Here is a 23,146-nt window from a genome sequence, read left to right on the forward strand (position 1 = left end):
AAAGTTTTTAAAAATAGAGATAATAGTACCTACCTCCCAGCATCATTGTGAAGATTAAAATGTACTCAGCAGGTTACATAATTGCTCCTGACCTGGTAGCCAGCATTTGGCTATTGTCACAGGCGGTGACTGTGTCCCCATTAATCTGTGAACAACTTGGAAGACAGGCCCTTTGTCACCTTACTGTTCTAGCAGTGAGGAGGATCCCACCTGGGCTCTAAGCAGTTCAAGTTCAGCAAAGGAGAGAGACAGGTCCTCAGACCGTTGCAGGCGTGAGAGAAGGCTCTGGAGAGCTGGTATGCTCCTAGCAGAAGCCTCTCACATAGGTGTTGGGGAGGACTTCTGGAAAGAAGTCAGCCCTAGGGACAAGAAGATGCAGCCAGCCAGGAGGGATGAGGGGAGGAGAAGGTGAATACCATGAATACCAGCTGGCTGCAGGAACGAATGAGCTCCTGCATGTGGGCATCAGGACCTCTGATTTTAAATACAGGCGTGGTCTGTGACACGCCAGGCCTGAGCCACTCAGATTTGCTGGGTCTGGACAGGGTATGTCAGAGCCCGATGCCTCCAACCCCCAGGCACTGTGACCTGTGACCCCTGAGTCACCACCCTGTGGGGGGAACAGCTGCTCCAGGACGCAAGAAACAGCCAAGGGGGACTCCAGGTGCAGGGCCACCAGAGGGACAGGCAAGAACAAGCCGGCTTACAGTTGAAACTTCTGGCCCAGGTGTGCTCCGAGGGAAGCCAAGCCGCGTCAGGGCAAGGCGGTTGCAGCGTGAGGTTGCAGGTGAGGACGCGGAGAAGGTGAGGACGCGGAGGCGCGGAGGGGCGGGCTCCGCAGGGAAGCCGGCTGCGCTGGGCAACCGTTCGCTGCGCAGGTGAGAAGCCGAGGCCCGGGCGAGGCCGGCGGCGGTCCCCGCTCCGGTCCCCCAGCAGGCGGCGCCAGAGCGCAAGGCCGCCTCGTGACTCGGGTCCAGAGTCCGGTCGGGCGGAGCGAGGGGCGGGCCCCTGCGTCTCCGCGCGTTGGGCGCCGCGACAGACACGCCGCGGGACGGACAGACGGACGGACGGACGGACGGACGCGCAGCCTGACCCTCCAGGGCCATGGCCGAGCGCGCCGCCCGCCGCTGCTGCCTGGGCTGGGACTTCAGCACGCAGCAGGTACCGCCGCGGGGCCGCGGGTGGGGCCGCCTCCTCCGCGCCGCCGGGCGGGCTGGCACCCGCGCCCGGAACCCTGGGCCCCGCCGCGGGCGCGCCTCGGCTCGGGCTTCCCCGGGCTCCGGGTGCGTCGCTCGGCGATGCCCTGCTAGTGCCGCCCGCCCGCAGGATGCGACCTCCGCCCGCCTGGACCCCGGCCCTTCCGGAAGTGGCAGGCGTCCCCGGGCGGGACCCCGGGGGCCCAGAGGGGCCGGAGGACCTGGCGGGTTCGTGCACTGTCACTGTTCGTGCACTGTCATGGGCACTGAGTGACAGGGACCCGAAGGAGCTCAGCTGCTGTAAAGCAGGAGCACAGACGTGTAGCAGGGCAACAGGTAGACGTGTGCACATGCATCACCGGTGACCTGGAACCAAATAACTGCCTGAAACATTGTTTCTTTTTTTCTTTTTTTTTTTTTTTTTTGAGACAGAGTCTCGCTTTGTTGCCCAGGCTAGAGTGAGTGCTGTGGCATCAGCCTAGCTCACAGCAACCTCAAATTCCTGGCCTCAAGCGATCCTCCTGCCTCAGCCTCCAGAGTAGCTGGGACTACAGGCATGCACCACCATGCCCGGCTAATTTTTTCTATATGTTTTTAGTTGGCCAATTAATTTCTTTCTATTTTTAGTAGAGATGGGGGTCTCGCTCTTCCCAGGCTGGTCTGGAACTCCTGAGCTTAAATGATGCACCTGCCTCGGCCTCCCAGAGTGCTAGGATTACAGGCCTGAGCCACGTGCCTGGCCTGAAACATTGTTTTCAAAAGTGAAATGGGTACAGTGTACAGATGGACTTCGCCCTTCCCTGTGACCTACCTTGACTGGCACCAGTGTGCCCTGGTCTGCAGACACGGGACTGCTGGCCAGAGGAGGTCTGTGCCACCCCCAGGTCCCCTGAAGACAGGGCGAGCAGAATCAAAATTTGCCTTCAAACTGGCCAGAGGCTCCTTCTTATTTTTTATTTTATTTTAATTTTTTGAGACAGAGTCTCGCTTTGTTGCCCAGGCTAGAGTGAGTGCCATGGCGTCAGCCTAGCTCACAGCAACCTCAATCTCCTAGGCTCAAGCAATCCTCCTACCTCAGCCTTCCAAGTAGCTGGGACTACAGGCATGCGCCACCATGCTCGGCTAATTTTTTCTATATATATTAGTTGGCCAATTAATTTCTTTCTATTTATAGTAGAGACGAGTCTCACTCTTGCTCAGGCTGGTTTCAAACTCCTGACCTCGAGCAATCCGCCCACCTCCCAGAGTGCTAGGAATATAGGTGTGAGCCACCGCGCCCGGTCCCAGAGGCTCCTTCTTAAAATTACTTGGGAAATATACACAGTTGCGGCCAAACTCCCTCCTCAAATGGGTCAAAGGAGGCAGCTCCCTGAAGGGAAAGTCCTGGGGGCGTGCGGAGGAGCGGAGTTGCCTTGCTAGGCCTGTTTTCCCAACTGTCCAGGAAAGGAGTTATGCTCCTGAGCTTGGAGACCTGCTTCCGTGGGATATGGTGCCTCTGGGGGGCGATCATGGCCTGGGGGAACATTGCCTGGCGTCTCAGACCCCAGCAGACAGGGACCCCAGAGACATGGCCCAACTTTGCTTCCCATTCCTTCCCCTCTGGAACTTTCGCAGGCCCCCGCGTCACATGCGGGCGCTAGCACTTCTCATCTGTGAACGTCTCCCTCTAGCGGGTCTCGGCTCTGGCTGCTTGGGAAGCCCAGACTCCTTGCGATAGGTGGGTCTTTCCGCTCAGCCTGTTTCTTTATTTTACCAAATCTTCGCGTATATTCCCAGATAAAGCCTCTGTTGCTACGATTACCATGACACATCCCTGCCTTAAAGGAGATCTCTAGACTGAACCACGGCTAGGGCCTCACCTGGTGATGGCAGTACCCCTGGACCAGTATAGAAGCTGAGAAAAATTCTGTTCTTTAAAATGCCTTCCAGGTGAAAGTTGTTGCTGTCGATGCAGAGCTGCATGTCTTTTATGAAGACAGTGTGCATTTTGACAGAGACCTTCCAGAATTTGGGTAGGTACCGTGTGTGCATGTGTGTTTGCGGGGAGGTGGTGGTTTGGGGACCTCCCCACAACCTTTTGCATTCACAGACCGCACTGTTTTGGCTTCACCAAACGATAGGAGTGGTGGTTGTGTTAGACCTCCCAGCATCTTTTTTCCAAACCTGGAGTGCCATCTCCCCCATTCCTTCCCAGTCGCATGCATGCATTCGTTCATGCATGCAGTAAGTATTAGTTGAGACCACTATGTGCCGAGCGTTGTGCTGGGCCCTGGGATTGATGGTGTACCGGAAAGAGAAATGGTCCTTGCTCTCCCAGAGCTTCCCATTGAGTAGGGAGGCTGATGTCAATCAGAGAATATCAAGAAGAGTATTTGGTTATAAACTCCAAGAAGGCCTCTGAAGGAAAGGAACTTACTTCGCCAAGTGCCACCCAGACTTGGGCGGAGGAGTCCAGGAGGGTCCCTAAGGAAGTAGTGCTCCAGCTGAGATCTGAGTGAGTGAAGTTAGCCAAGTGATGGAAGAGCATCCCAGGCAGAAGGAACAGTGTATGCAAAGGCCCTGTGTCAAGAAAGAGCACAGTTCATTGATGGAATTAAAGATAGCCAATGTTTCTTGAGAGCAGAGAGGAGAGAAAGCTGGGCAGAGCCCTACAGGCCATGGTACAGAGTTTGTTTTGGTTCTAAAAGCCGTAGTCAGCCATTGAAGAGCCATAAGGGGTAGGGATGAGGTGTGATAGGTTGTATTTGTGTTTTGAAAAGATCTCTTTCGGTGCAGCGGGAGAGTGACTGGGGGATGGCCAGAGTCTCGAGACCATTGAAGAGGTTTTTATAGGTCATGCAGACAAGAAATGGTGACTATGAGAGAATGAGAGAGCTGGGAAGTGAAATGGACAGGTCCTGGTGCAGAATTGAACATGGGGTGTGAGGCTGATGTTTCTGGCTGACCTTCAGGATGGATGGTGGGTTGTGGGAAAGTATGGCTTTTGGAGAGAAAGATCTTAAGTTCAGCTGTTATATTAGCCTGCTAGGGCTGCCATAACAAAACACTACAACCTCGGTGGCTTAACACATTGATGGCCACGCAAAAAAATCAGAAACTCTTCCATGGGGCCACAGTGTTTTATTGCGAAAATAGAATAAAAACTTTGAGTGTAATTTAAAGGTAAACGTAAGTAGAAATATGAAAGTTATTGACTTCTATTCATTTAATCCACATTTTTTAGAATTAAATTGTCCATATTGGCCGGGCGCTGTGGCTCACGCCTGTAATCCTAGCTCTTGGGAGGCCGAGGCGGGCGGATTGCTCAAGGTCAGGAGTTCAAAACCAGCCTGAGCAAGAGCGAGACCCCGTCTCTACTATAAATAGAAAGAAATTAATTGGCCAACTGATATATATAGAAAAAATTAGCCGGGCATGGTGGCGCATGCCTGTAGTCCCAGCTCTTCGGGAGGCTGAGGCAGGAGGATCGCTTGAGCCCAGGAGTTTGAGGTTGCTGTGAGCTAGGCTGACGCCACGGCACTCACTCTAGCCTGGGTAACAAGTGAGACTCTGTCTCAAAAAAAAAAAAAAAAAAAAAAAAAAATTGTCCATATTAAATGTAACAATAAGAACATCAACAAGTAAGATTTTGCTTATGCTTCATGGAGCCCTGGGGTCAAAACTAGAGGAAGTTAAATGCAACTCTCATGACAGTTAATGTGTTAAACAGCAGACATTTATTTTCTCACAGTTCTCGAGGATGGAAGTCCAAGGTCAAAGTGCTGTGAGCCTTGTTTTCCTCTGGCCTCTCTCCAGGGCTTGCAGATGGGGTCCTCTGGCTGCCTATCCACATGGGGGCGCTCTGCGCAGAAGTGCTCACTGCCTTGTGTCTGTGTCCTCCTCTCCTCTTCTTATAAGGACATCAGTTGTACTGGATTAGGGCTCACCCTAATGACTTCATTTGAACTTAATTACCTTTTTAAAGGCCCTGTTTCCAAAAACAGTGACATTCTGGGGTCCTGGGGTTTAAGATTTCAGCATATAAATTTGGGGGATACCCAATTCAGTCCATAGCAGCTGTGGACTTGTTGATTTTGAGGTAGCCCTGTGAGGTCCTATTAGAATTGTCCTTTCCCATCTATGTTAGACGTACTTAGTCTCTGAAGCCTTCCCTGTTGGCCCTTGTGTACCTCTTACTACCCGTCACATCTTGTTACCATCTCTTTCCCCCTAGCTAATGTGGGCACCGTGAGCTGAGGTTGGAAGCTGTCTTGCTTTCCTACTTTGTATTATTGCAGGCCTTGTATGTTTGAGCTTTGGTAGTTTGTGTCTTTCAGGGAATTGGTCCATTTCATCTAAGCGATCAAATGTGTAGCTGTAGTGTTGTTCGCAATATTCCTTTATTGTCCTTTTGATGTCTATGGTATCAGTAGTGGTGACCCTTCTGTCATTTCAGACATTGGCAATTTATGTCTTCTCTCTTTTTTTCTTGGTTAGCTTGACTAGAGAGGTTTATCAATTGTATTGGTCTTTTAAAAGGGCATATATATAAAATTTAGCCGGGCACATATATATTTAGTTGTCCAGCTAATTTCTTTCTATTTTTTTTTTTAGTAGAGACAGGGTCTCACTTTTACTCAGGCTGGTCTCAAACTCCTGAGCTCAAACGATCCTCCAGCCTCCGCCTTCCAGAGTGCTAGGATAACAGGCATGAACTACCACGCCCAGCCATATGTTTAACTTTTTAAGAAATTCTTTCCCAAGTGGTTGTTTAATAAGAAATATTCTATTTTGTTAGCAGGCATTACATGCACTTGGTATATATTTCAAAAGAATCAAAAAGTATACAGTGAAAAGTCTTAATCCCACCTGTGACCTCATCTCTCTCCTCCCTCCATCTTTTGCAGATTACTTCTCAGTTTGTTGTGTATCCTTCCAGTATTTTTATATGGAAATAGAAGAAGATGTGAATATTATTATTTTCTTTTTTTCTTACATGAAAAAGTACACACCATTCTGTACTTTGCTTTATTCACTTCACAATAATTTGGCTGTTTCCAATGTCGGTGCATAAAAACTTCTATGTGCTTTCTATAGGTACATAGTATTAATACCATTTCCTATTGAAGGATATTGGCTTGTTTGCAACGAAAAATGATGTAGTGGATTACTTTACATATGTCATTGCAGACGTGCCCATTTCTCTGTCAGATAAATTTTTGGAAATGGAATTGCTGGATAAAAGAGCAAATAGATTTATTTATTTTTTTATTTTTATTTCTTTTTTTCTGAGACAGAGTCTCACTTTGTTGCCCAGGCTAGAGTGAATGCCATGGTGTCAGCCTAGCTCACAGCAACCTCAAACTCCTGGGCTCAAGCGATCCTACTGCCTCAGCCTCCCGAGAAGCTGGGACTACAGGCATGTGCCACCATGCCCTACCAATCTTTTCTATATATATTTAGTGGGACAATTAATTTCTTTCTATTTTTAGTAGAGACAGGGGTCTCGCTCTTGCTCAGGCTGGTTTCGAACTCCTCACCTTGAACGATGCACCTGCGTTGGCCTCCCAGAGTGCTAGGATTACAGGCGTGAGCCACCGTGCCCGGCCTCTACTCCCATTTTCTAGCCGATGTGGGTATCCAGAGCAACCTTGGAAACATTCACTGAAGATAACAGAGCTACCATCGACCTGGGTCCCTGAATAACTGTGTGAGGCAGAGTTTCACTCCCCACTCCTGGTCCTCACTCACCACCTACGGATTGTGCTTTACATGATTGAGAAGTGAACTTCAACTGTGTGAAGCCATGGATTTTTTTTTCCTTAACTAATATAGATTCCCCCCCCCCCACATATCTTTTTATTTTAAAATATGGCTCTATGGAGATATAATTCACCTGCCATAAATTTCATCGTTTTAAAATGTGCAATCCAGTGGTTTTTAGTATATTCACAGAACTTGTAACCATCACCACTAATTTTAAAACACTTTCATCAACTCCAAAGTATACCCTGTATCCATTAGCAGCCACTCCGTGGTCCCCTCCTTCCAGCCCTGGCTGAAATTACCAGTTTTAAGTTGACAAATAAATGGTGGAATATCTGGGTAAAATTTTCATCTGTTTTGTAAAGGCATCATTTTTTTCTGGTGAGTTTTTTTTTTTTTGTCTATAGGAAAGTTTTGCTTCTCTCTTCCACCTTTTTCCAAAAACACCAGTATTATTGAGTATAACTTATATACCAAAATTGGCATCCATTAAAAACATATAATTCAGTGTGTTTTGAGAGATGTAGGCCTATACCTGTGAAACTACCACCACAATCAGCATACAGAATGTTTACGTCTCCCCCAGAATATTCCTTGTACGTTTTAGCCTATCCCTTCCCCCGCCTACCCCCACTGGACTTAGACAACCACTGATCTGCTTTTCTCACTATTGATGAATTTGCATTTTCCAGTCTGTTTATATGAATGGAATCATATGATATGTATTCCTTTCTGCCTGGCTTCCTTCACTCACCACAGTCATTTGAGATTCATCCATGTCGATGTGCATATCAGTAGTTTATATTTTTTATTTCCTCTGTTGCACAGCACCACGTATATATACCACAATGTATCTGTTTACCTATTTAGGACACCTGGGTTGACTCCAGTTTATTATTACAAATAAGGCTGTTGGGAACATTTGTGTACTAATCTGTCTGTGGACTCATACTTTTCATTTCTCTTGGCTAGATACTTAGGAAAAGAATGGCTGGATCACAGGGTTATCCTGGTGTGGATTCTGAGCCTGGTTTTCTCTTTTCAACTCATAGTCGAAAGGGTTGGACTTATCGGCTCTTTGCACAAGGGTCTTGTAGGGGTGAGGAGGGTGGGGAGAGGGTTCTAGGTAACCTTCTAGGGCTTGCAGTCCAAGGACTTGTAGGGGTGTAGGTCTTGTAGGGGTGAGGAGGGTGGGGAGAGGGTTCTAGGTAACCTTCTAGGACTTGCAGTCCAAGAACTTGTAGGGGTGTAGGTCTTGTAGGGGTGAGGAGGGTGGGGAGAGGGTTCTAGGTAACCTTCTAAGGCTTGCAGTCCAAGGACTTTTAGGGGTATAGGTCTTGTAGGGGTGAGGAGGGTGGGGAGAGGGTTCTAGGTAACCTTCTAGGGCTTGCAGTCCAAGGACTTGTAGGGGTGTAGGTCTTGTAGGGGTGAGGAGGGTGGGGAGAGAGTTCTAGGTAACCTTCTAGGACTTGCAGTCCAAGAACTTGTAGGGGTGTAGGTCCTGTAGGGGTGAGGAGGGTGGGGAGAGGATTCTAGGTAACCTTCTAGGGCTTGCAGTCCAAGGACTTATAGGGCTGTAGGTCTTGTAGGGGTGAGGAGGGTGGGGAGAACCTTCTAGGGCTTGCAGTCCAAGGACTCCCTGGTCTGTTGCAGTAGCCAAGAACTTCTTCCCACAGACACAACACCTCCATGTGGCCACCCCTCCCCTCCCCTGTTTCGGAGGGCTTTTAATCCAACCCTGCACTCCCCTAGTTCCCTCACGACTGCTACATCAAGTGACATGGAGCCCGCCTTCCAGGGTGAGCCCCTCATATAGCTAGAGGCTTATTTAGAAGGTGTTTTCTAAGAATTTCCACCTCTGGGCCACTCTGGGAAATTTGCATGCCTTCTCTTTCCATCTTAGCAGCTCTCATGCCTGTTCGGTCTACAGTTCCCACTGGAGATTGGGAGAAGGTTCTCCTTCAGCTGGAGGTGTTCAGAACCATCTACCACTGGGCCCCTGAGGGCTCTGCAGTGCTCTGAGGCTGCTCTGAGCCTGTCCCACACCCTCTCTTGTTCTTGCAGGACTCAGGGCGGTGTTCATGTGCACAAGGATGGAGTGACAGTCACTTCTCCAGTCCTGATGTGGGTCCAGGTAAGTGCAGGGATTCTTGTTCCCCTCTGTCCCCAGCCTGTCTCTCCAGCAGACTTGGTGATTTGCTAGGAAGTGCACAATAAACAGTTCATAGTGTCCGTTGAGTATCCCAGGTCCTCTTCTACGTGGTTCCTGGGCGTCAGCCAGTCAGTACTCCCAGGCTGTGGTATTGGAGCCACAGCAGCTACCAAGTGCTGCCAGTAACCGTCTTTAAGATACTACAGAGAAAATCTTTCCCAAACACTCTGTAGTCAGGCCCTGTGTGTGGCCTCTTTTGTACCCTAAGATCCAAAGATAGCTCAGCTGCCCTCAGCCCAAGGTAGGGGCACTCAGCATGATAACTTATGGCCTGACCAGTCCAGCTCAGACCAATCCCAAGCCAGGCCTGCCTGCTCAGGATCAATAAGAAAAGAAGATGCCCGTGGCCAGATCTGGTGACCCGTGGGGCCACAGGACCAGGATGGGGACAGCACAGACAGGCACGACAGGGTTGGGGGCTGCCTCAAATGCCACAGGGGCCCTGAAGTCTCTGAAACTGGAGGCCAGCCAAAGCAGCACGTAGTGTGTCTGCCAAAAGCTTTGCTTCAGTCCTCCAATGCGTGTTTAACAAATTCCCTGTATTAAATTCTTTCTGTTAAAAATAGCTAGTATGATTTCTTTTTTATTGGCCTAACCCTGACTCATACACTGGAGAATTGGGGTAAAGGAAGGATTTTATACAGACAGGCTGGCTCAGGGGTGGGAAACCTTTTCATGTTGGAAGGCCACATTAATTTAGCTGTAATCAAATAAGGCCACCTTTAAGAAATTTCAATTAGGTGTACTTCAAAATGTACATTATTTTGTAAAAATCTAACTACTAAGTACTTAATAATTTAAAAAAATTAAAACTGTTAATTTTAAAGATAACTAACCTTTTAATGACTTTGTTGTGTCTCCTTTTTGTTGGAAAGCATTTGAATATTTGGTTCCAGCATGGAGGTCCGCAATTTCAGTTGATCACCTAGATGGGTATCGGTCATTTGTGACCTTAAGGGCATCTCGATTGGGGTTAGGTATGAGAATGTAGATTCGCAGCAACAAATGGTTAAAAGGCAAGAAAACATTTTTTGGACATGTTGCCAAAGGCGTGGGCATTCTACTGCATTTTTCCTTATTTCGATTGGATCTTTCCAATCGAACAATGACTTTAAACTGTCCTCTATTGAGAGCTCAATCAGTTCCTTCTGTAGTTCTTTAGGTGCCTTGGTGATATCAACTAGGTGAGGCTGAAATGCTAATTTGTGTGTGCTGTCATGATTCTCAAAGTCAGTGAACTTTTCATTGTATGATAGGTCTATAACAGCTGCACATTCTTCAGATAATTCATATATCATCCTGCTCATCAGTGACCTTGGCTAACTGGGGAAAATGTTCATACACCATTTCCTTTTGAAGAACAAGTGTTTAGAAAAAAGATAACTTTTTTAGAAATGCTTGGATTTTTTTGCCATGGATCATATATAGACTTAGTTTTACCTTGCAAAGAAATATTCAAGTCATCTTGATTTGACATGATATCACACAGAAATGAGCAATCCTTGCAGAGATAAAATTTTGGCTAACACGTGTCCCTGCAAAAGCCAACATACTTTATTTATGCCTTTTATTTTTTTATTTTTTGAGACAGAGTCTCACTCTGTTACTCTGTTGCCCAGGCTAGAGTGCCATGGTGTCAGCCTAGCTCACAGCAACCTCAAACTCCTGGGCTCAAGCAATCTTCCTACCTCAGACTTTTAGCTGGGACTACAGGCACATGGCGCCTAGCCTGGCTATTTTTCTATCTTTTTTTTTTTTTTTTGAGACAAACTCTTACTCTGTTGCCCAGGCCAGATTGCCATGGTGTCAGCCTAGCTCACAGCAACCTCAAACTCCTGGGCTCAAGCAATCCTGCTGCCTCAGCCTCCTGAGTAACTGGGACTGCAGGCATACGCCACCATGCCCAGCTAATTTTTTCTATATATTTTTAGTTGGCCAATTAATTTCTATTTTTTTTTAGTAGAGACAGGGTCTCGCTCTTGCTCAGGCTGGCTTTGAACTCCTGACCTTGAGCGATCCGCCCGCCTTGGCCTCCTAGAGTGCTAGGATTAGTGCGTTAGCCACTGCACCCGGCCATTTTTCTATCTTTAGTAGAGATAGGGTCTCACTCAGGCTGGGCTCAAACTCCTCAGCTCAAGGGTTCCTCCCACCTCAGCCTCCCAGAGTGCTAGGATTACAGGTGTGAGCCCCCACGCCTGGCCACCAATGCACTTTAGAATGATAGAGCAAATCCACACCGAAGATCTCATTAGTTCCACTTTAAAGTGTCACTTAAAATAGTAGGTTTAGCACAGAGATTTTGCTGATGCAAGATACAATGAAAAGAAATGAGAGCACCTGGATCTCTTAATACTTTTTTTATCTGTGCAATAAGCCCTTCATGTTTCCTTGTGATGGAAGGTGCACTGTCTGTATATACACTCACTAAATTTACCAAATTCAGTCCAACTTCAAGGCATTTATCTTGAAAGTTGTTGAAGATATCTATTCCCTGTGTTCTGTTCACAAGAGTACCCAAAGTGAGTAACTCTTTGTAGCAAAGAAAATCTTCTGTTATGACCCAAGTGAAGTATAAAACCTAAGTCAGTACTATCAGTTGATTCATCCATTCATCCAGTTGAATGATACGTATTTTCCTTTTGAAGTATTGCATGGAGTTGTTCTGTTAAGTTGAAGGCTAATTCATGCTGCCTGTCAGTTTAGTTCTCTTTGAAAGATGCAGTTGTTTGTACCTTAAAACATTATTGGGCTCCAAGCACCCTAATATGCGTTTGACAATGCATTCTTTCACAGTTTCTACATCTCTGAATGGCTTCCCTTTTTTCCTGAGTATATAAGCTATTTTATAAGTTGCTTCAGTGGCATTATTTCTAGGTTTTACCACTCTTGAAAGAATTGTCAGGAAAGGGTAAATTCACACCTAACGGGCGAGGTGCCCACTGTCTGGGGGATGGGCACGCTTGTAGCTGTGACCGTGGAGATGCAAAGGCAATTTATGTAACCAAAGCGTTTGTACCCCTGTAATATTCTGAAAAAATTTTTTAAAAAGAATAGTTTTCCAGAATTAAATACTGTTCATCATTCTAACTGAAGGTCATAATAAAGAAATTAAGTTCATTTTTCTGTTTGGTAATTGCTGAGATTCTTTTCAAACTTTAAACAAACAAATTTGAAGTCCTACTTTAAGGCTTAAAAAAAATAAAGAATTGTCTTTGCTTTTGCTTTTTATCTTTTAAGTTCTGCAATACAACCTTCTGCACCTCTCCCTCTAATTTAAAATATTTGTGGTCCTTATGAATGTTATAATGCTGATGAGCATTGGATTTCTTTAATGTCCATATTGCAGTATCATAAAGCAAGAAAATCATCTTATCTTTAGCAGAAACAAGATAATACTGCAATTCCCAGTCCTCATTAAAAAATCTGTTTTCTTTCTTCAGCGTTCTCTTGGTCTTCTTTGACATGATAGGCTATTAAGCAGACAGAATTAAAAAATACCATCAAGCTGTACAACTATTCACAAATTCCTCTTCAAACAGTAACACAGTGCACCATTGTCAAAAGCTGGTAACAGACTGGCATGCTTGACCCCATATAATCTCACCAACCAGCCTTGTGCAGTAGTGGTGCCAGTCAGGCAGGGGAAATTAGAACTAAATCATGAGCGTAGCAGCTGTCAGTTTAGCCTTGATGGCTCACTAATGTTCTAATTGTGTAGGTCAATGAGGGAGGATATTTTGTTGAATTTATTATTTGGTATTTTAAGTACATTCCTTTTAAAAATAAAATAAAAAGGCCGGGCGCTGTGGCTCACGCCTGTAATCCTAGCTCTTGGGAGGCCGAGGCGGGCGGATTGCTCAAGGTCAGGAGTTCAAAACCAGCCTGAGCAAGAGCGAGACCCCGTCTCTACTATAAATAAGAAAGAAATTAATTGGCCAACTGATATATATATAAAAAAAAAAATTAGCCGGGCATGGTGGCGCATGCCTGTAGTCCCAGCTACCCGGGAGGCTGAGGCAGAAGGATCACTCGAGCCCAGGAGTTTGAGGTTGCTGTGAGCTAGGCTGACGCCACGGCACTCACTCTAGCCTGGGCAACAAAGCGAGACTCTGTCTCAAAAATAAATAAATAAAATAAAATAAAAATATAAAAGACAAGGGCAATATACATTACCTAAACATTTATACCCCCATAATATGCTGAAATAAAAAAGAAAAAGATCAGTTTGAAATGAAAAAAAAATGTATTAATAAAAATAAAAGGATTTGTTCTGTAAAATGTGGATTCAGTCAAAAGGCCACACTTAAAAGACCTAGAAGGCACCTGTCGTCTTGAGGCCACAGGTTTCCCATCCCTGGGCTGGCTGGAAGGGCTGAGTCAGACCGAGGGGCAGAGGTGGGAGGGTAGGGGGTCAGAAGCAAGGGTTGGTGTCAAGAGGTCCCAGTGATGATGTCAAGGGCATCTGATAGGCGAAGGCCTTCACCTGGGCAGGTGAACGGGGTGAGAGATCCAGGCTGGGGTTGTGACCAAGGTGATTTCTGATCCTAAGCTGCCCCCAAGACTGGACCTGTTGCTAGCTTTGCTGATCCCTGCTCCAGCTGTGCCCCCACTCCCTTTGGAAAAGAGGGCTAGAGTTGGCAGCCACGGCCAGGACTGAAAGGAGCCCTTCTAGGATAGGGTAGGGATGGTAGAGTCAAGCAAAAGCTGGAGTGGCTTCTCTGTCCTCAAGGAAAACGTAGGCCGGGGTGAATCTCTCATTCCTGCCGTGAAATATTAGGAGGGGTCATGTCAAGCTCTGTTGGGCACTGCCATCCATCCCACTCTTGGGGACTTGCTAGAAGGAAGAGTCCAGCCAGACAGTGGGGATGAAATGGGGGCTGGGGGGAGATGGCCAGTGTCTCTACACACTCCCTCCAACCCTGGGCTCCTGGACGCAGGGCATCGGGGCCTGGAGCCCCACTCTCACGGGAGCCCTCTACTTTGTTCTTCACTTCCCTGTGGCAGTGAAGTCAGACCATTAACATGGTGGGTTGAAAATGCAAACAAAAGAAACCAAAATTTGAGCTGCCTTACTTTTTTTTTTGCTCTTCCTGAGTGCTTAGAAGTCACAAATTGGAGAAGCAAAATTCAAGGATGTGTGGTTTGTGATCAACTTTATTTAAAATATTTTTAGCATAATTGACCTTTTTATTTGGTTGATGCCTACTTGTTTAATTAGCGTGTTCTAGTGCACACGACATCCCGATCCCTCAGGTCCCTGTTCATCGTCTGCCCAGGGCCCTCTGCTGAAATGGCGGGCGCTTGCATTTCAGTGTTGGGGCTTGTGTGTTTGGTTGATTCAGTGGTTCAATATGGTCATGATGGATTCTGTTTTTGTTCTCAGGCTCTAGACATCATCTTGGAGAAGATGAAGGCTTCAGGCTTCGACTTCTCTCAAGTCCTAGCCTTGTCCGGGGCAGGCCAGGTTCGTCTGCAGCAGTCTGTCTCTGCCACGTGAGGGTGGCTGTCTCGGGCAATGGTGTAGGTGCTAAAGTGACAGCTCCCCTAGAGGGAAGGTGCTCGTTCTCAAGAGCCACTGCACACATTTCACTGTTAGCAAAAATCTCGAAAGCTATTTTACCTTGGACACTCTGTAACTGGCCTCCTTGCAAAAAGATATGAGACAGTTCTTAGGATCAAGTAGCATACAAAATAGGACACTTGGACTGAAATGAGGTCCTCCAAAGGGGGTGGAGGAAGCATTTTGACAAGAATTTATCACTGCCTGGGGACACCCAAATTGCTTTTTCATTTCCTAGAAGTAAAAGCAAGGAAATGATAAAAGTAAGAAATGATAAAGGTAAGAAATGATACTGGTAATGATAGTAGTTTCAGCAATAGAAAGAGTATAACGATAATATCAAGGAACATTGAGCACTTAGTGTATACCAGATGCAGCAGTGAGGCCTTTATGTACATTACCCACCTTCGTCCTCACAGCGATTCCACAGGGTGGTGCTGTGGGGTGGTTAGCGCAGGCTCTGGGCACCTTCCTGGGTTTGGTCCTCGGCTCTGCCATTGACAACCAGTGGCCCGGGCCATGTCATCCAGCCTCCTGGTGCCTCGATGTCCTGTGTCGTGGGGTCATTGTGAGTGTTAAACATATAGAACAGTGCCTAGTACCTAGGAAAGCTTATTTAAGTTTTAGCTACTGTTGTCATCAGATGTTTTTGCATGAGGCACAGAGAGGTGTGTCACTTGCCTAAGGTCACATAGCTGCGAGAAGTCAGGACCTGGGTCCAGGCTCACCCTCCAGTCACTTTGTCATGCTGGAATCACTTTTCTCCTTGACTACCACATTTTAACATCCTCACTAGAGAACACTTACTGATTTTTCTGAAGATGCCCTTTCTCCCCACTCACCTAACAGAGATTTATTGTTCTGATCCTTGTTAAACTAAACAGAAATTCCCTAGGTGATCTTTCCCACTTCTCTCACCTGAAGCCCAGCCCTGGACACCCATCTCCATCCCAGACATCCCCCTGTTGCCACGGCCGGGCATCCTCGAACTGAGATTGTCCCAGACTGAGCTCCCTGTCTTCCCCAGACCCGCCCTCTCCCTGGGTTCCCTTCCTCAGGGGATTCGTCCCATCTGCCCAGGGGCACAACTCAAGTGTCATCCCCAGCTCCTCTGTCTCCCCACCCCATGTCCAAGGGCCCCCACGTCCTGCTGACTTGTAGAGGACTTTTGAATCTGCTGTCTCTTCTCTAGCACCACCTCTGTCACCCCAGGCCAGTACTTGTCATATTTCTCTGGGCCTGCCTGCCTCCAGCCTACCTTCTCCATGACTTCAAGCCCTGGCCATGTCACTCCCTGCTAATCCAGGGTTCCCACCACCTCCAAGATAAACTCCAACCCCCAGAGCATGAGTTTCAGGCCCCTGGTACTCAGGATACCACCTCTCTACCCCATCACCTACCCCCTAGCCCAGCCTCGGGCCTGCCACTTAGAATGCCACCCTTCCCTGTGCCAGGCTGTCCCCTCCTATGGATGCATAGAGCACACACCCTACTCGGGGACTCTTTCCTGTACTCCCATCCACTGCTACCCATCTGTACCCCGGCTGCTTAGGAGCCTCTTCCTGTTTCCACAGCCCTCTCACTGCGGCTCCTAGGGTTTTATAATTGTACATTTGTGTCTTTTCCCCTGACTCAACTCCAGTAGCCTAAAGAATAGGGACAGTAATATCTTATCATCTTTCCCAAGCCTGGCATGATCTATGTGCTCAGTAAATGTTTCTTGAATGAATAAATGGGGTTACTGAATAAATAAATGAATTCCAGATGATATTACAAGCAATATCTTTTTTTTTTTTTTTTTTTTTTTTTTTGAGACAGAGTCTCACTCTGTTGCCCAGGCTAGAGTACCATGGCGTCAGCCTAGCTCACAGCAACCTCAACTCCTGGCCTCAAGCACTCATTCTGCCTCAGCCTTCCGAGTAGCTGGAACTACAGGCATGCATCACCATGCCCAGCTAATTTTTTCTATATATGTTTTTAGTTGGCCAATTAATTTCTTTCTATTTTTAGTAGAAATGGGGTCTCTCTCTTGCTCAGGCTGGTCTCGAACTTCTGACCTTGAGAGCAATCCATCCACCTCAGCCTCCTAGAGTGCTAGGATTACAGGTGTGAGCCACCTCGCCTGGCCATGCAAGCAATATCTTTAAATACAATTTTACCAAAGGCACTAAAGTCCAGACCAATAGTTTTTCCTTGGTCCCTTTCTATAAGTTTTGGGGTGGACAGGGCAGAGTTCCTCCCCATTTTATCAAAATAGAAATTGAGTCTCATAGAAGGAATGAACTCTGTGACTAAGAGGTGGCAGGGGCGGGCTTGGTACCCAGTTCGTTGGCGTATGGTCTGGGGTGTTCTGTGCCTCCAGGAGGCTGTGACACCAGTGTGTGGCCATATGACCATGTGCTTGGGTTTCCCCTCAACAGCAACACGGGAGTATATACTGGAAGGCCGGGGCCAGTCGGGTGCTGACAAGACTATCACCAGACCTCCCACTACACCAGCAGCTGCAGGTAACTGGCCTGTTGCATGAGACTGAGAAACTTCTGCAAAGGGGGAAGAAGAGAGACCTGCAGGCCCTGGGGGCTGGAGGTCCTGTGCATTGTCGAGGTGTAAGAAGGTGGCTTCGGCAGTAGTCCTGTGAGCATGGTCTGCCCTGTCTCCCTGGATGGGGTCCGCCTGGTGTCAGCACAGAGGGTTAGGTGCTAACCATCATCATCACATGAGTCCCCTCCTGCCCAGAGCAAGTTTGGGTCATCCCCACACCCTGGTCAGGAATCTCCCTGGTGCACGATGTCTCCTGGTGAGGCTGCTGGGAAGGCCGGGCTTGGGCTTCTCTTTTCCCACTGGGTTCCAAATGCCTTGGAAACCCTATGCTCTGCTACAGTGGTAGCTCTCTCTGCTCACTCCTTGTAGCTATTGTGCTCACTCTTTTTTTTTTTTTTTTTCTTTTTTTTGAGACAGTCTCACTCTTTTGCCCAGGCTAGAGTACCGTGGTGTCAGCCTAGCTCACAGCAACCTCAAACTCCTGGGCTCAAGCGATCCTCCTGCCTCAGCCTCCCGAGTAGCTGGGACTACAGGCATGCATCACCATGCCCGGCTAATTTTCTCTCTATATATTTTTAGTTGTCCAATTAATTTCTTTCTATTTATAGTAGAGACAGGGTCTCGTTCTTGCTCAGGCTGGTTTCGAACTCCTGACCTTGAGTCATCCTCCCGCCTCAGCCTCCCAGAGTGCTAGGATTACAGGCATGAGCCACCGCTCCCGGCCTGTGCTCACTCCTTGTAGCTACTTCTCTCACCTCACTGGGTAACCTCAGGCTTTCGGAGGGAGACCCCACCCTGCCAGGCAGAAGTTCTGGCATGAAGGGCTTGCCCATAGGCCTCCAGGGTCACCTGGGAAGCTGCACCCGCTGTGACAGGTGCGGCAGTTCTCCAGGTCAGTGGACAGACCTCAAGCCTGTGCCTTTGCCTCTCTTTCCAGGCCTGTTTCTCCATCAGCGACTGCCCAGTGTGGATGGACTCCAGCACCGCCACCCAGTGCCGCCAGCTGGAGGCTGCCGTGGGTGGGGCTCAGGCGCTCAGCTGCCTCACAGGGTCTCGCGCCTATGAGGTGGGCAGGGCCCGTGCCGGGCTGGAAACTGGGAAGATGGTCTGGTTGCAGGCTCTGGTCCCTTCTCCCTGGGTGTCTGGGAGGACATAGCTGGCAACCTGCCTCTATGTGGGAATCATGCGAGCTCACGGGGGTGTCAGCCCTGCAGAGCCTCGGTCCTGATCCAGGCCTTCCCGCCACCCTGTGTGCCTGCGGAGCTGGGGCAGGCCCCCTGTGTGTCCCCAGGCCTGGCTGGAGCATGCACACGGCTGTGCTCCTCACATTGAGCTGCTGTGCATGGGGGTGAGGATGGCACTTCTGTCTCAACCTCTGTGACCTGGGGATAACAGTGGGACTTACATTTTGGGTAGATTTGAAGCTGAGAGCAGTCAGTGCATGTAAAACACTCGGTGCAGTGCCTGGAAAAGTTAAAAAAAAAAAAAAAAAAAAAGAGTGCTTCCATCCTGCTGGCTTTAGCTACAGTCCCAGAGGTTACTTGCTTCACCCAGCTGGGGTCAGCTGGCCTCACGGGAGTAGAGGTTTTGGGGATAGGGCCAACCCTACGTAGGCCACCTGAATAAGAAGAATGTGCAGTGGGGAAATAAATACCTGAGTCCCCTGCTCTGGTACCCTGGTCTGAAGAGCCATCTTGCTGTGTGAAGAGCAAGGGTTGTCCACAGTGTTGTCCAGTCCTGACGTGGGAGAGGCTGTCCCAGGAAGTCCTGTGGGTGCAGAGCTATTGTTACTGCCTGAGTATTTGGTCACCAAGAGCATTTTAAGGATTCAAAGGCCAAAATCAGGTTGCCTTGGGTGTTCAGCAGATACCAAGCATTTCCAGATTTGGGGCTTGCTTTTAAAAGCTTTTATTCTGCCCACTAACATGCAGAGCATGCTACATTAAACTCACGTTATGGAGTTGATTATTCATTCTGTGTAGGATTTGGGTTTCTAAGAATTTACACTCCTTTTCCAGCGTTTTACAGGAAACCAAATCGCAAAGGTTTACCAGCAGAACCCCGAGGCCTACTCACACACGGAGGTTGGTTAAACGTTCCTGTTTGACTGAAAGTCACAGTGGGATTCCTTCTGTCATACGTTAGCATAAATATGTCTCTTGTGCAGTGGCTGAAAACACGGATGAGCCAGGCATTTGAAAATGATACATATTCAATTTTCTCATTGTTGGGTTGCTTCCAAAGGGAAAGGAAAGGATAGAATGTGGGAGAGGAAGTCAGGGGCTCTCATGATGAGAAGGGGTCAGGGTCGAGGTCAGGGTTGGTGCTGGGGGGACTGGTATCTTCCTGAGACCCCCTGAGTAGGAAATCTGGGTGTCCTTTGGCTGTTCCCACTCAATTTCCCGTACGGTTAATGCAGGATGGCTACCAGGCACTTGACTGGCAGGGGGTCAGTGTTTTCTTTGGAAGTGTGTAGGTCTGAGTCTTTGCGTCCCCAGTTGTGGCCCTTTAGCCAAAGCCTGCGTCACAGGAACCCAGTTTCATTCCTGGCTCCGCAGTTGCTGAAAGCTAGTGCTTAACACTGCCTGAAAAGCAGCTCCACACCCTGGCTTGTGATTTTCTTCTCGTAACAAGAAAATGATCTGCTCACGTTAAATCAAAGTGCCTTTTTAATCTTGGAAATTAACGTGCAGTTCATTTATTTAATGATTCAAGGTTCCAGATTACTCTGCAGCAGCAGCCATTAATGTGGGCTTTGGGTGGGGGGGGTGAAAACCCTTCCCAAATTCTGTGTGTGGAACCAAGCTGGCCTGATGGGGGACAGCAGGTGACAGCAATTTTCTCCAGGGGACCAAGGCCCGTGATTCTCATCTGAAAGCGCACACCCTCGGGCCGACGTTTAAAACCCATCTCCAGTTCCTCTGGCCCGTGATTGGGGTCTGTGGCTTCTGAGGGGCCAGCTCTCCTGAGCATCTTGGTTAGTTATGGGTCCCCTGGCCACTCGTCCGCTCCCCTTTGTGACCAGATGTGAAGACCGCAGAAATGGCGGGAGGAAATCGGGGCATCACATTCCCCAGCATGTGGATTCTGGATGGAAAACCAGCTTCCTGAAGCATGGCTTTCTCATGCCTTTTGTGTTTTGTCTTTATTGAATCAGGCGGTCGTATGGCCCGTCAGAAACTGCAGAGAGTGAGCACTGTCCCGAGGAGTCGGTTCTTGGTATTCCAGCTGCTCTCCTCTGAGATACTCAGTCTCCAACGTTACATGAACGTTTTGCTCAAAGTTTCCATTTCCTTCCCCAGTTTAAAACTCTTTTCATGGTGTGTGTTGTGAGAGAGAGGGAGAGAGAGAGAGAAGCACCAGTAGCCTAGGGTATGTGGAAGTGAGTCATCTCCCTGGCTGTGTTTCTTTCTTTTACAGAGAATTTCTTTGGTCAGTAGCTTTGCTGCTTCCCTGTTCCTTGGCGCTTACTCCCCGATTGACTACAGTGACGGTAAGCCTCAGAGCGCCGGGCGCCTGGTCGGTGCATGCGGGCACGTGGGCATGGGAGCCCCAGCCACCCTGGGTGGGTGCCAGTCTTGGGGTTACGTTAGCCAGCGTCGGCTGCATAACGAATAGACCCCAACCAACACTTAGCAGCTGGAGACCACAAATGTTTATTTTCTCACACAGTGTCTGAGGGTCAGGGATGTGGGAGCAGCTTAGCTGGGTGGTCCCCTGCTGGCTCAGGATCTCCGAGACACAAGCTGGCAGCCAGGGCTGCAGTCGTCTGAAGGCTCAGTGCGGGCCAGAGGATCTGTATCCGGGATCACGCATGTGACTGTTGGCAAGAGGCCTCAGTTCCTCACGTGTGGGCCGCCGTAGGGCTGTAGACGACATTGCGGGGACAGAGTGAGGGAGGAGGAAGGAACAGGCCTGCAGAGTCGTGTATGCACCAATCCTGAAGCGACACGCCAGCACTTCTGCCTCATCTTGCCGGTCACACAGTGGGTACAGTTGGCCCTGCGAAGTGTTGGGGGAACCCCATGCCATGGGAACACCAGGAGGGGAGGCTCCTCGGGGATTACCTTGGAGTCTGGCTCTGCAAGGAGCTGTTTATGGAAGTTTTTTTTTTTTTTGGAGGCAGAGTCTTGCTCTGTTGCCCAGGCTAGAGTGCCGTGGTGTCAGCCTCGCTCACAGCAACCTCAAACTCCTGGGCTCATGCGATCCTGCCGCCTCAGCCTCCCGAGTAGCTGGGACTACAGGCATGCGCCACCATGCCCAGCTAAATTTTTTTCTATATATATTTTAGTTGGCCAAATAATTTCTTTCTATTTTTAGTAGAGACGGGGTCTCACTCTTGCTCAAGCTGGTCTCGAACTCCTGACCTCAAGCAATCTGCCTGCCTTGGCCTCCCAGAGTGCTAGGATTACAGGCGTGAGCCACTGCACCCGGCCCTATTTATGGAAGTTTTTGTTCACGTTTGGTGAACTCGGGAGAGTTATGAGCTTCTAGAATCAAAACTCCAGCAAGAGCAAAATGCAAATGGTGCCATTGAAGAGGGAAACCCGGGAGGAAGCTGCTGAAAGAACTTTTGGACTAGTCTAAGAGAGTCTGAAATCAGAAAGAATATGGACAGAGCAGGGAGGGGTGCAGTGCGGGTGCCCAGTCCCATGGACGCGCTGCAGAAAGGTGTGGGGGTGCTCTGAGCCTCGAGGGAGTTCACAGGAAGTTTCTGAGGGCTGTTGGTTGCCAGGCATCCTTTTGGCTCAGGGAGAGAAAGTAAGGAGACCGAGGAGTGGTCCTGAGCTTCACTCACAGTCTGGAGGAGGAGACAATGTTCCCTAGCTCGATAGAACTCAGACCACAGAGCCGGAAGCCTGGGGTGGCCTGAGTGTGCAGCTGTGGAAAGTCACGCCACTGCTCCAGTGGTCATTCCCCAGCGCCATGTGGCTCAGCCAGGCCCTCCCCTCTGCTCTCCTCACTCCCCTGGGAAGCCACCTCCTAACTTAGCAGCCATCTAACCCCCGTCCTGGGTACATGACCTCGTCAGCGCCCCAGCCCACCTCTGTCTGCCTCCACCTTGGCCCAGCAAGGAGGAGGTCCCCTCCTGCGCTCTGGTTCTCTGTCCCACCCCATCCTCAGGGAAGCCTGGGGAGCGACAGGTGGTTTTAGGAAAGACTCAGTGGGCTGATCGCAGTGACTAGCAGGAGGAAGTCTGGAGAGGAGTCCGATAGCTTTCCGCAGAGCCAGAGGAGGTTCAGGAATCCCCGAGGGCTGAGCCTTGTCAGCACCGGGGCTGCCTCCGAGTTGGCACCTTCAAACTAAGGGACACGTGGAACGGTTCCTAGTCAGCAAGTGGCTGGCAGTTCCCCAGGCCCCAGGAAGGCCTTGGACAATAGATGTCCCAGCTAACTGTGGTGATTAAGCCTGTGCGGAGTATTTGGAGCAGGCGGTTGTGCCATGTGTTGCCAAGGGCCCTGCTGGCCTCTGGTCCTCTGGTCCCAGAACAAGCATCCTGCAGACATTCTGTGAAGAAAGAGCTCCAGGTACAAGTTTGCTACAAGAGAATTACCTGCTCTCCGTCAGATTCATGCATTTTCACAAAAGATCCTTTTTCAAGATGTTTCTGTTTGTTGGTTTTTTTGTTTTTTTTTCCTTCCTCAGGTTCTGGGATGAATTTGTTGCAGATACAGGACAAAGTCTGGTCCCAGGCTTGCCTTGGTGCCTGTGCCCCTCATTTAGAGGAGAAGCTTGGCCCCCCAGTGCCGTCATGCTCAGTGGTGGTAGGTCCCCTTTCTAGAGAGCAGGCAGCTACTGGCGAAGCACTGCAGTTCTCTCTCTCTCTTTCTCTCCCCTTCGTTCATTCATTCATTCATTCATCATTCATTCATCCATACACTAGCACACACA

The 23,146-nt window shown here is 48.8% G+C and overlaps 1 protein-coding gene across 2 annotated transcripts in view; it reads left to right on the forward strand.

Annotated features, from left to right (window-relative positions):
* Nucleotides 1-1,012: 1,012 nt before the first annotated feature.
* XYLB (xylulokinase) overlaps nucleotides 1,013-23,146 on the forward strand; it is a 46,671-nt gene continuing 24,537 nt past the window's right edge. Inside the window, exons 1-9 of one of the 2 annotated variants that reach the window (XM_012756408.2) lie at nucleotides 1,013-1,161; nucleotides 3,126-3,208; nucleotides 9,006-9,075; nucleotides 14,537-14,617; nucleotides 17,134-17,220; nucleotides 18,192-18,320; nucleotides 19,273-19,338; nucleotides 20,675-20,747; nucleotides 22,901-23,019. In XM_012756408.2, coding sequence (XP_012611862.2) covers nucleotides 1,105-1,161; nucleotides 3,126-3,208; nucleotides 9,006-9,075; nucleotides 14,537-14,617; nucleotides 17,134-17,220; nucleotides 18,192-18,320; nucleotides 19,273-19,338; nucleotides 20,675-20,747; nucleotides 22,901-23,019 — 765 coding nt within the window. In that variant the 5' untranslated portion in view covers nucleotides 1,013-1,104. The remainder of the gene's footprint in view (nucleotides 1,162-3,125; nucleotides 3,209-9,005; nucleotides 9,076-14,536; nucleotides 14,618-17,133; nucleotides 17,221-18,191; nucleotides 18,321-19,272; nucleotides 19,339-20,674; nucleotides 20,748-22,900; nucleotides 23,020-23,146) is intronic. The other variant, XM_076006432.1, reaches the window with a different exon arrangement.

This window comes from Microcebus murinus, chromosome 1 (assembly GCF_040939455.1).
Source record: "Microcebus murinus isolate Inina chromosome 1, M.murinus_Inina_mat1.0, whole genome shotgun sequence".
NCBI classification, from domain to species: Eukaryota; Metazoa; Chordata; class Mammalia; order Primates; family Cheirogaleidae; genus Microcebus; species Microcebus murinus.